Raw genomic sequence first — 12,847 nt, 5'->3', positions numbered from 1 at the left:
CTGGAAATCCTTCGTTGACTCGCTACATATTTCGCGATTGACACGCATTAATCGCGATCGACATGAATAGTATAGGAAAAGCATGACTCTGACATGTCCAAAGGAAGTTTTTAACCCCCAAATATGTTACTCACAGCCCTTTCTCCTGCAGAAAGAAGAAGCTATCAGATAAAGAAGTTATCATTAGATGTTAGTGGTGAATTATGGGCAAGTTAGTCTGCATGTCATTTTAGATCAAATAATTGAAGCAGTATACTGATGTGTAGAAATGCATAATGCATCCTTACAAGTCAGGAGATAGAAAAGAATTATGAAAATCTGAAATACGAGGTGGCTCTGCATCTGCGATGTGACAAAGGGAGAATGCAAACAGTAAAATTTATTTATGATTTCAGAGTGGTCAAAAGATCCAGCTAAACTACAAGAAATCTCGTTTTTTATCTGACTACAGGCAAAACTCTAACTTGGAGTGCAAAGTCGTTGTTTGTTTTGATAAACTGACCAATTCATACATAGTGGAGATAAGGAAAAGCATTAGCGTAGTCCATGTTTTTAGGCGAAAACAAGGTGGCTCTTATCGAAGAAAACGTTCATTTAACACAATTTCAGGCGCCAGTAAACGGCAGAATATACGTGCAGTGAGTGTAAAATTTGTTCTTGGGAGTCTGGTGTTCTTTTCCGATAGGTTGACACACTGTCCTATCGTAAATGTTATACACGAAAACGTAACAGGTTATTTTTTGCTGGAACTACAACAAGGAGATGGAAAACTGCTGAATATAGCTGATATCAAAGCATCAGATAACATGAACGAAACATTTGTTATGTACCGTTTGCGAAGAAATCAACGCATATGGGATGTATTCGGTATTTTCTACCTGGTTATGAAACATGCCCACCATTTAAAACACATGACTTATGTGATGAGAGACGGACGAGAGCTCGATAATCAAAGAAGTGTATCAAAACATATTCATGATCATGACATTCATATAACTGGTGAGAAAGACATTGTTATCCATCAACGCCAATGTATTTATCTCCTTACGAGGAGAAGTCATTACAATGAAAAGATTACGATTAAGGGAGCATTGGATCATCAAAGAGGGCAATTGCCATTGAAATGTTGGAAAAATGTTGAATGGGACAGTAGCAACCAGAGGCTGCTTTCTATCTGTTACATTAAGGGGAACCTGGGGCCGCTACCTGACCGGCAAATAACGACACGGGTATTTGTTATCCCGATACCAGCATCGTTTAATCAAATATGGCACAATGGAGTCGTACAACTTTATTCAATTCCGGTTAGTCATGAAATGATTGCCACCGCTGGTGATGGAACCTTTGTCAACTATCGACCTGTAGGACATCAGTGGGGACGATTCTCCATTTACACATCGACCTGGAACACAACAACCACCCAAAGATAAAATCAGAAGGTTACTATTTAACCCCGGGGAAGGAACTTCCTACTGTACCGAGCCCAACGCTGTTACCGGACATGATCATCCTTTGTGTATGTACAGTCGAGCTCCTTGATATCAACACCTACTTCCTACGATATCTCGCAATCTAATGCACCAAATTCAATGCGGCTTCTAACATATTGTCAGATAGAATTTTATGTTTTTTAATCATGCATCATGACAGGAAAGTTATCGATGCATATTTGTTTGCACTAGCCATTATTTATTTATTTATTTATTCGTAGACGTAATGAGCACAGTTGAAAAACAGGTGGAATTTCGTGCAGCGTGTGTATATACATGTACATGTTGGTGCGATGTGAAAAGCCAATCAAAAAAATATGTCGAGTGTCCCTCGACATTTTTTTCCTGGAATGTCATTTTTCAACTTTTTCAAAAAAGAAGTTAGTTTTTAAATTACAGATGGCAGAATGAAAACCTATGCAATCACATTCATTTCGTACAAATTTTCCTAACAATATGCTAAAAATTTGCATTGCATTTGGTGGATTAGTTTAGGAGATATCATTTGAAGTAGGTTTGGATATTTGATGTGAGCTATATGAAGTGTGGTACGTGCATTGACATTAAAGAGTTCGTAAAGGAATGTTTATCAAGTTGGGTAACAGCATCGCCTGATTGTTTGAATTTGGAAAATGTCATTTGGGTTATTTTCACAATTTCATGTGTTCACGAAACTACAAAACTGTGTTATGCGTGTGATCAGCATATACGATCCTTAGTTTGTAACAGAGGTGTACACTTTAAGGCAGCAAATATCAAAGTCTTCGGGCCAAAGGAACAAGGCAAAGCCAGGAGACTTTCCCCGTGCTTCTGCGGTAACAACATTTGAATCGGTGCCTCTCGGTAGAAACCGGAACAAATTTATAGGCGTCTGTATCCGGTTATGCTGGCGCATTTAGAACTCAAATGAATTCGTGCACATGTGTTGTCGGATACAAATTATTGAAAAGTTGTTCCAAATTCTGCTGGCCTTTAAAGTCTTGGGGTGTCATCCCTCTCCATTTACACCGCTATTTGAGTCTTGACCAGTGCTGCAGAATCGTTCTCGAGAAACGTCGAGCTGGTCGAGACTTCGAAAGATTGGGTTCAATCTGATTTTTTCTCCATTTTATGGGTTAATCATTGATGAAAGTTGTTAGCACAAAGGACGATTTGCGTCACAGATCAGAGCCGAAATGCGCTCTCCGTTAAGCTGAAATGGATCAGATAATCTGACTCTTGCCCCCCCCCTTGCGAAAGGCCTCATCCAGGATAATCTTTGACAGTTGATTTTTTTTAATTTGGCAATGCCTTTTATGATGTCTGGTGTGTTAAGGCATTGGCTCTTGATATGTACATCGGCGAAAAAGGTCAAAATGCACTTGAGAACATTGACCTTTGTTAGCTTTCAGATAAAGTGTTGTGATATTTTGACGGATTGGGTAATGATAACAAAAACATGCCAATTATACCGGGTGCTACTGTCATTCCTCACTATCAACACTACATCTATGATTGGCTTTAATTACCGTCACCTAATCATTGTAAGGCCAGCTGCTGTCATACCCTACATGCATGTAATGAGAAAATTAACACACATACACTGTGCGCAGCAAATATTTCGAGATTCCCAATTGGCCGCAGTGGTCCAAACGTAAAAACTCGCTCAAGCGCTTGTTTCTATTTATAGCAACACATTGCACAAAGTAATATTATCTGCTAAGCAAACTGCTATCTTATTTGGCAGAATTCGGACAATATGGTCATTCAGCTATTGGGAAGGGTCCAACTTCAGTATCGACCTTTTTCCAACTCCAAATAAAGAAATATATGTATGTTAAAGGAGACTGATGAAGCCACATGTACGTCAAGACATTGTCCGCCACAATTCAAAATCTATGGTATTCCGTCCGTTACACCGTAATGTTCAATTTACATACCTTTATCGATGTCTCACAACTATATAAAATATCTCCCTCGAAAAATTGCCCGTCCCTACTGTATGGTGACGATGATTCAAAAAGTATAGTGGGTAATCGATGGTTTGAAGACATGACGTTATTTTAAGGGGTGAATGTTAGGCAAGCTAAACACAGCTCCCTTCTTAATGAAAATCACGCCCAGGTTGATTTCAGAATTAATAAGATACATGTGCTTTTATCACTGGACATTATGGCCAGCATTATCAGTAGGCATGCGTTTTTAAATTGCTGAAGAAGATCAGATAATATCCTGCATTATGTGCTTCTTTCTTAAGGCACAGAAAAAAGATTTACCTCTAACGGCAGGGAAACGGTATGGGTACCATTCGCTTATGTTTTCTTACTTGGTATTTATACATACGATCTGGATGAGGAGGTAATACGTTCGTATCCCCAGGGTTATCACGTTTGTGGCTTAAAAGCTTTAACATAAGTCAATGTTCACATTCTTTTGGGCCGCTCATGTGCGAGCAACGGAACCGAATTCTTAAAAGTTACGTCTTTTTAATCTTATTTTTGAACCCAAGAACGTTTTACATTTTTTTTATTTCAGTAACCATATGGTTACTAAATAAGGTTTTCTGTGTGTATCCGTCTACATTGACGTAGTCCATTGATTTATTCTGATGTCGGTGAGAGAAAAAATTGGCCCAGAAAAGATTGGTGACTCCGCAAATTCGTCAAATAGCTCCAATGAAGAAAAACCAGATTACATTATTTCTAACCTCGAAATTTTGTTGGATGCCAAAATTTGATTTCAGAAAAAAATTGGCCCCCAGTTATTTTTGCACTGCGGCCGAAAAGGACGTGGACGTGTACATTTGTACTTCGGAAAAGCCTCGACCATCAACATCACCATTTCGCTGTTAGTTGTCGTTTTAGGTAAAATGTTATTACATTGCTGAAATAATCATCGAAGTTTTATGTTGCAACTGGATGACAAAAGTGTGTAAAAATGTATAAGAGATAACAATGATGACAGACCATCAATTGAATGCAATTGCAGGATGGAGCGTTGCCACCCCGATCGGCGTATTATTTATCATTAGCGACGTAAACAACGTCAACAGGATGGCTGGCTGGCTGACTAGCTGGCAAATTGATGCATTTACAAATCCGGCAGCGTTATATGATGATGACGCCGTATAAAGTATAGAAAATGCATAGGAGAAGAATTAAGTGAGCAGCACTTACTTCGTGGTGAGAATGAGAACTATTGTGTTTGCGCAACTGGATCGTATCATTATAGCGTTGTAAGTCGTACATTTTGTATACTTAAAATAGTGTGAAAAAAATCAAGTATATACATGTACATGTGCATTCACCTGTGGCGATATATTCAAAAGAGGAAAATGTTTCTGAGAACATCATAAAAACAGGCTATGGGACGCTGTGAGAATTCGTCATACGTACGTAACGCAAAACATCTACGAATAGCGGGGTTTTAACTAACATTATTTCGCGCTGCAAGCCAGACCGCGCTGCTACGAGTAGGATCGACCGCCTGTGCCACTAAAGACCATGAGATCTAGAGTGGGCGGAAGAAGCGTTACGAACCCAGGTTACCTGTAACAAGAACGTTCAGAAAGTTCTTCTAAGCAACCAGGATATCATTATGATCTCATATTTGCTTCGTCTTAGCAGGAAACGGTTTGCCTACGAAGTGATAAGTTGATACTTTACCGATATTCTATGACTTCTAACTCTCGTGCCACCAACGCTGCTATGGTGGTTCTCACTTATGCAAAGTGAATTCGTCTTGCAACATTAACCAACAGGAAGCTTAAATATCAATTTGTCATTGATGGTGCGTGGTACAAACATAATATGTAGATGATACGCGCTCTCCGATACCTAACGATGCATTTGTATTTTGTTGACAAAATACACTTCGTATGCCTGATGGACATCTATTTCTAGTATTAAACGGCAATAAACACACCTACACGCATCCGTCACTGGTAAACATTGGTCATATCGCCTCTCATCATTTCAATTATGGCGGATTTCAACATATTCGTTCTGGTGTTCATGGGAATATCTGTGCTGCTTTACGGAGGATTGGTCAAATCAGACACAGGTAAGTTGATAGATTTAAAGTAAACAGTTTGATATCCTCTCATCTTAAACGCCATCCCAATGATATCTGGATTCTGAACTTTAATCTAGTAGTCCCGCGGTAACACTTGTGGTTGTTCACTATCTTCGGTATTTGCATACAATAGACAGCTATATATGGAGAGAAAAATTTCCAAAAAGGGGAAAACACAGAAAACACGGGAAAATGAACCAATATACATGTACTTAATAGGACGTTATAGGACGTACATGTAGCACGCACGATTCTACAATTGTTAGGATTTGGGACGTATAACGTGCATGTCGTGTAGTTCAGAGACATGAAGCTATAAAGTGTGAAAAACTCTCCATTAAGTGAGGAAGATAATAAGAGAACGGTGCAATCTCCATCCCGTTGCCGTATTCCTAACCATTGGAGGGGGGGGGCAAAATGACACTTATGTATTAGAAATTTTTGGCCAAAGTCGTGGTCAAAAGCACATTTTTGGTGACATTTTTTGCTTAGATTCTTAAAATCTCTCAGTATTGTTGTATAATAGAGTGGTGGCTTAGTGGTTAAGAATAACTACCATAGCTTTTTTGTCCCGGGTTCGATCATACGTGCATCGAGGAAAACACCCTTGCCATGTCAGCCTGCTTTTCTTCTCAACAGCTTGGCCTACTAAACCACGTTCTAAATGTTTTATAATCGAGGATAAATCGTGGTAGTGTTGGTGGTGTCAGTGGTGGCAGGGATGAGGGGTGCTGTATACACCGGAAAAATGTGGCACGTTGATGACTACTGGGATATGTTTTGGCCAAAACAGTGGTTATTAAAACAGACAACTTTAGGAATAACATCTAACTACAGCGAGTAAATTTAATTTGCTGAGCATCATTTCAAAGTTTATCACGCGTTGAACGGACTCCGTAAATGGTTCCTTCGGGAACTACTTTCTAAAATTTAAGGAGATAGAGCTTAGACTGTTGCGTGAATAAACAACATTATGCGCCATGTATAGGAATTTCAGCATCATGCATGTAGCTGTACATAAATATGCTACATGTACATTACCATCACTGCAACAAAATAAAATACGCTAATTTAATTTGAGCCTCGGCGTTTATTGTACAAATATGCCAATGTGCCGTTATCCATTAATGTTAGAATTGCAGAATGATGGATTTCATCCTCTTGGTTGTCTCTATTTGGAACGTGAAATTTACCATGATTCGTACCAATTGCTGTATATTTCAAGAAGAAATCGAAAAGAGGAATTGCTAAATGCCCTTCAAGGTTGGGGTAAGCCGATTGACAAAGAAGGACAACGAGTAGCAGACATTCTAAATCATCAGTCTACGTGAGAAAAAAAGGTTATGCCAAATAAAAGGTACATGGCGTTCTTTTTGAGTAGACAATAGGTACCGTCATTTTTGTTAGAACTTGAAATCCTAAAGCAATTAGAATTCTTTCAAAATGAAGTGATTGCTTATTTAAAAGCTGGAGGCCTGTTCTCTGGAAAAACAAAAAACAAACTCCCACCCTTGAAATTGATTTTCACTTCGTATTTAAAAGTTCTAATTGCTTAAGGATCAAGTTCTCGCCAAAATGGTCTCGCCTATCATGATGAATTGCTATGTGTTTAATCATATTACATGGTTCAAGATCCTCATGTGCCGAAATCTGCAAACGCACGTTATTCGATTATATATGGAAATGATCGGAGTGTTTTTAGTATTCCTATTGGACTTGCTTAATGATTTCCTTGCCAGCTGTGTTGATCATTCTCGCTTGTTTATATATGACAATCCAACCAGTTTGTAAACGATCTACAAAATGCTCTAACATATATGATAAGGCAATAACGGCAAAGCTGACGCATCAGTAATTTTATATCAAAGTTACATGTAGTCCTTCAAAAAAGTAAATGGACACACAAAAATCAAATTTTCTTGAAAACGGCTGGTGATAAATCGATTCGGTTTGCTGCATTTGATAGGACATTTAGTTGTGCATCATGGTATCTACCACATAAAAATTAGCCATTTTATCTAATACCGACTTTTATTGATTTACAAAAGGCCCCAAAATCAACTTTTTCGTTTCCGATTTTTTTCGTACTTTTTCTTGATAGGATGAATCACCATGATGAAAAACCCACGTCCCCATCAAGGTGATGAAAATATCTTGTGTTAATTGGTGGGAAAACAGCATTTTATGTCAAAATTTTGCACCTTGTTTATTGACTTTGGAATTACTTTGGAGAAGTCGACCATAGCCAATTATGTCAGTTTCAACATGCAGCCCGAGTGTTAATTCCTTATTGGCTGAGGTTTTGAATGGGGGTGGAAATGTTGTTAACATTGATGTATTGTAAACGCGAGGGTAAAGTAATATTGGTGAACCCATTGTCCAGCTGCCAAATCCAGGCCTGGGAGAGATATTCATAGGCATATTAAACAAGGCCATTGAAATGGTGACATGATTCCGGTTGTCTGGGCCAGGTGAATAATATCAAGGGGGCATCTCCGCAGTAGAAGACCGGGTAACAAAACCCTTTTGCACAAATGGGTTAATAAGTTGCAGATTCAAGTGAAAACTGTGGAATTTCTTAGATATTCACTCATAACTCAACAGAAGCTTCCAGTCAATATAAAATTTGCCCCCAAAAAATGTGTGATAAAAAAGTTGATTTTGGGACCTTTCATAAATCGAAAAAATTGACTTATAGGTAAAATAGCAAATTTCCAAGTGGTAGATATCATGATGCACAACTAAATGCCCTATCAAATGCAGCAAACCGCATCGATTTATCACCAGCCGTTTTCAAGAAAATTTGATTTTTGTGTGTCCATTTACTTTTTTGAAGGACCGTACATGTAGACAGGGTTACATGTTAATCAGGGCCCGGTTGTTCAAAAGAAGAAATACATTTTTAAAGATAACTTAACGTTAAAATTCCTAACTTGGCGTTAAGATAACGTCAAGTTTTATTTTGAGTTGTTCAAACAATATTAGCCTAACATTGGCGTTATCTTTAACGTTAGATTTAACTTACCTAAAACCCTAAGTTAAATCTAACGTTATCTTTAACTTGATTACCTATACCTACCATGGCAACTAACATCAGTGAACCAAGATGCAATATTTACTAACATTAGCGTTAGTTTACCCTAACGTTGTTTTGAACAACCCAAATTTAACGCCAAGTTAGCTAACGCCAAGTTAAAGAATTTAACGTTGATATTTAACTTAACATCAATGAAAATTAACTTCTTTTGAACAACCGGGCCCAGGTCACAAGTCATTTCGAGTAGCGACTTTCAACACCGTCAAAACGTATCACGAATCCGTATAGAAAATACGTATGGCACCTACGGGTAGGTGATACGTAGGTAGGAAATAAAATGAGCTTCAGCATCGATAGCGATACGTGGAAATGAAAACGCCTCTAATTCCTCCCAAAAAAAACATGCCTCACAAACGAAAGCATCATCAACGCAATCTACAATATTTCTCAAGCAATGATATAGAGATGGAAAGATGATAGAAGTCTCAAGTTAGCAGCAAATGCGAGTTAAATTGTTCAATATCATACATATTGCTTCGCGCATGGAATACAGTTGAGGTCGGAATGTAGTTGAGGTCAGAAGTTTACATACACCTGGGTCGAAAACATTCAACTCAAATTTTCAAAAGGTTTCATTGTACTTACAAAAACGATTTTGTTGTGATAATATACCTCAGAGGTCTACTTCATTTTCTTACTGCATTCGTTTATTTCCGTTTCTTTATTTCAGAATTATTTGACATAGTTTGATATCTCTATTAAAACCAGTGGGTCAAACGTTTACATACAGTAATACTTCAATACTTGGTAGCATTGCCTTTTACAGCAATCACCTGACTCAGACGTTTGGGATAGCCATCTACAAGTTTATTACAATACTCTTGGGGAACTTTGGGCCATTCCTCCTGGCAGAAGTTATGTAATTCAGTCAAATTTGTTGGCTTCCTTGCTCTGCCCGCTTCTTAAGTTCAGTCCAAAGATTTTCGATTGGATATAAATCTGGGCTTTGTGAAGGCCACTCTAAAACCTTCACCTTGTTGTCCTTAAACCATTTGGTGACTACTTTCGCCGTATGCTTGGTATCATTGTCTTGCTGAAAACTCTAACCCCGACCAAGCTTCAACATTTGGGCAGAGGCCTTGACATTGTCATCAAGAATCTGGATGTGACGTTCGTTTTTCATGATACCATCTATTTTCTGGAGTCTTCCCATTCCTGATGCAGCAAAGCAACCCCAAAGCATGATGCTGCCACCACCATGCTTTACGGTTGGGACGGTGTTTTTAGGGTTGAAGGCTTCACCCTGTTCACGCCATATGTACCGCTGGTCATTATGACCAAACAGCTCCATTTTCGTCTCATCAGACCACATAACATTCCTCAAAAATGCTGTCGGTTTGTATTGATGTTTCTTTGCAAACTCCTGTCTTGCTTTTCGGTGCCGATCTTTAAGCAGTGGCTTCTTCCTGGGGCGATATCCCTTCAGTCCAGCTCGATGAAGAATGCGCTTCACTGTGGATCCTGAGACACTCACTTCTGCATCGTGCAGATGTTTGCAAATCTGCTTTTTTGTTGACCTGGGGTTGATCTTCACCTTGCGCACCACGGTCTGTTCATCTTTGAGGGTCAGTTACCGTTTTCTTCCGCTCCTTGGCTTGGTTAATGTGGTCCCGAGGTCCCTGTACTTCTAGACGATGGTCTGAACGGAAGACCTGGGTAGATTCAACTGCCTAGCAATGTGGCCTAGTGAGGACCCTGCCTTGTGAAGATCAACCACACGTCTTCTAAGGTCTTGGCTGTGCTCTTTGGATTTACCCGTCTTGTCTCAATGCTTGTGAACACTGGAACGGGCTATACACTATAGAAACGCCTTTTTATATAGCCCCTAAAGAATGCTTGGGTTATTACATAATTTCTGTAGTGGCCAATGGCCTGTGAAATCATCTGTGAGGCCATAGATGTCAATTTCTTGATGATTCAAGGTTGTGTTTTTAGAGTTTCACTTGGTGTATGTAAACTTTTGACCCACTGGCTTTAATAGAGATATCAAACTATGTCAAATAATTCTGAAATAAAGAAACTGAAATAATGAATGCAGTAAGAAAATAAAGGAGACCTCTGAGGTATATTATCACATCAAAATCGTGTTTGTAAGTACCATGAAACCTTCTGAAAATTTGAGTTGAATGTTTTCGACCCAGGTGTATGTAAACTTCTGACCTCAACTACACTTCCTGCATTTTACCGACGTCGTACGCAAAATTGATAGGGATACGTTATACGGGCAGGCTAATAAACGTTGCTGAAAGTGTCTACCTGTACACAAGAACGTCACGCAACTTTGTATTATGAAACTTCTGAGCTACATTACACGGCTCTTATAAAACGCGGATTCCGCGGAAATCCGCGAAGAGATAATTATATTATACAAATAACAACATAAATAAATCGGAGGCAAGAACTACCAGTTATCTGCACATTTCATCGGTCAGATTTTAATCCTCTGGAGCGCCATTCCGATCGACTCTTCCCTCTTTTTTTCTTGGTGTTGATGAACGTTGCATGTTATCTTCGACACCACCGTGGTTCCTTCCCTAACGGAACACAATACGAGGCTGCTTTCAAGTGTGATTGATGCCCGGATTGATGTACGTTACGGTATATGCCTCCTTCAAATATAAGTCGATGACGAACTGAATTCTGGTCTACGAAAATTTTTTAGGACAATCTCCTTGCAGCTCGAACCTAACCAACCATTGTGCGACTGCACATTGGAGTCTATTTTTAGCAATCACAAAAACTTACTTCGCGGCCCGTCTCGAGAATAAGTTTATTTCAAACTACAAAGTGCTTGTGATTTACGGCGCAACAGCGCGCCATATAACGGGGATTCCCGAAGACCTTGTCACCAGGAGTACTTCATGCGCACAACAATGCACACTACTAATATGAAAAACTCTCACCTGCGGTTCAGGTAGCCACCCTGTAGCCAAGTTAGATTTTTCCGCGGATTTCCGCGGAAATCCGCGTTTTATAACAGCCGCAAATAGATCGCAAGAATAAATGAAGACTTCAACCATCTTTTATTTCATTCATGAAAATAACGTATTTGTTACAGCGAATTTCGTACGAGCAAAGTGCAATGCCTTTCCCGTGCCTGAGTCGATGAGTGAAAGTGGCACTAAATCTCGGCCTGAATAAAGACTTACAGTCTGAAATGATGTAGGGTTATCAAACACCTGAATCTCAGGATGCCGATATCCAAGATGGCGGCAATCGATTTATTGCAGTGAATTTTTAAATTTCACACTGTGCGAGTTTGAAGGTACATTTTCACCGCTCGAGAAAATGTAAAAAGTATGGTAAATCGTTGGTCCTGCGAAACTTAATGTGTGAGGGAGTGAGATCAAAAGCGTCTGCACCGCCAGAGTCCTTGTTGACTCAAGATGTCTGCCAAGAAAAAACTCAAGCCCAGCTTCAATCATCTCCTCTGATCTATCCTTGAAAGTTACCATTTAATTACGGCAAGAATGAATATACGAATCAGCATGAGTGGCAATGAGGCGGCGGGCAGAAAATGCATGCTGCATACCGTCTGCAGACTGGGGGTTTTCTCATGAGTCAATAGAATCTAAGGTCTGGAATTAGGGGACCATATCAGCAGTTGCTTTCAGCCAACTTCTGTATTGAAATTAAGATCTGGAATTAGGGGACCATCTCAACAGTTGCCATGTGATTTTCACACTAAAAAATAAGAGGCCATTTCAGGTATATGCCAAACGGTAGAACAAAGATTATCTAGGCCGTTGTGCAAACAGGCTTTGCGATACACCACGAGTTGGGGTGTAGGCCTAAATTCCTTTAACTGTGAACCAAGTGCATCCACTGGCACGCTACATCAGTACATGTATGTGTGACTCGCACGGATTTAGCACGTAGGGCCTACATGATGCTAATCAGCTAGGATGTATCTTGTGACCAGGACTGTAGTAATAAACATTTGCCTGAAAACATTTTTTATTTGGCCTAACAACACCTGTTTAGAATGTCAAAGAGGCCGGTATTTTCACTTAACATCAAGAGACAGAGGAGAACTGTCAAGGTGGGTGTTTGATATACAATGGTTTTCTGTTCCCTGGGTTTCTTCATTCTGTTATCTTTAATTATATTTACCCATGTCATTCAGCACTTTTTATCATGAAATGCTGCCTTTGAAACGAACCCAACCTTGCCGGCCAATCAACCAGGCGCACGAGGCACAACAGGC

General features: G+C 39.4%; 1 protein-coding gene across 1 annotated transcript in view; it reads left to right on the top strand.

Moving 5' to 3' along the window:
- Positions 1–4,590: 4,590 nt before the first annotated feature.
- Positions 4,591–12,847, top strand: part of LOC135487851 (neuronal acetylcholine receptor subunit beta-3-like) — a 28,809-nt gene continuing 20,552 nt past the window's right edge. The window contains exon 1 of the mRNA XM_064771978.1: positions 4,591–5,531. Coding sequence (XP_064628048.1) covers positions 5,450–5,531 — 82 coding nt within the window. The 5' untranslated portion in view covers positions 4,591–5,449. The remainder of the gene's footprint in view (positions 5,532–12,847) is intronic.

This window comes from Lineus longissimus, chromosome 1 (genome assembly GCF_910592395.1).
Source record: "Lineus longissimus chromosome 1, tnLinLong1.2, whole genome shotgun sequence".
In the NCBI taxonomy this organism is placed as follows: domain Eukaryota; kingdom Metazoa; phylum Nemertea; class Pilidiophora; order Heteronemertea; family Lineidae; genus Lineus; species Lineus longissimus.
The sequence above is the reverse complement of the archived record's forward strand: the minus strand, read 5'-3'. Positions and strand labels throughout refer to the sequence as shown.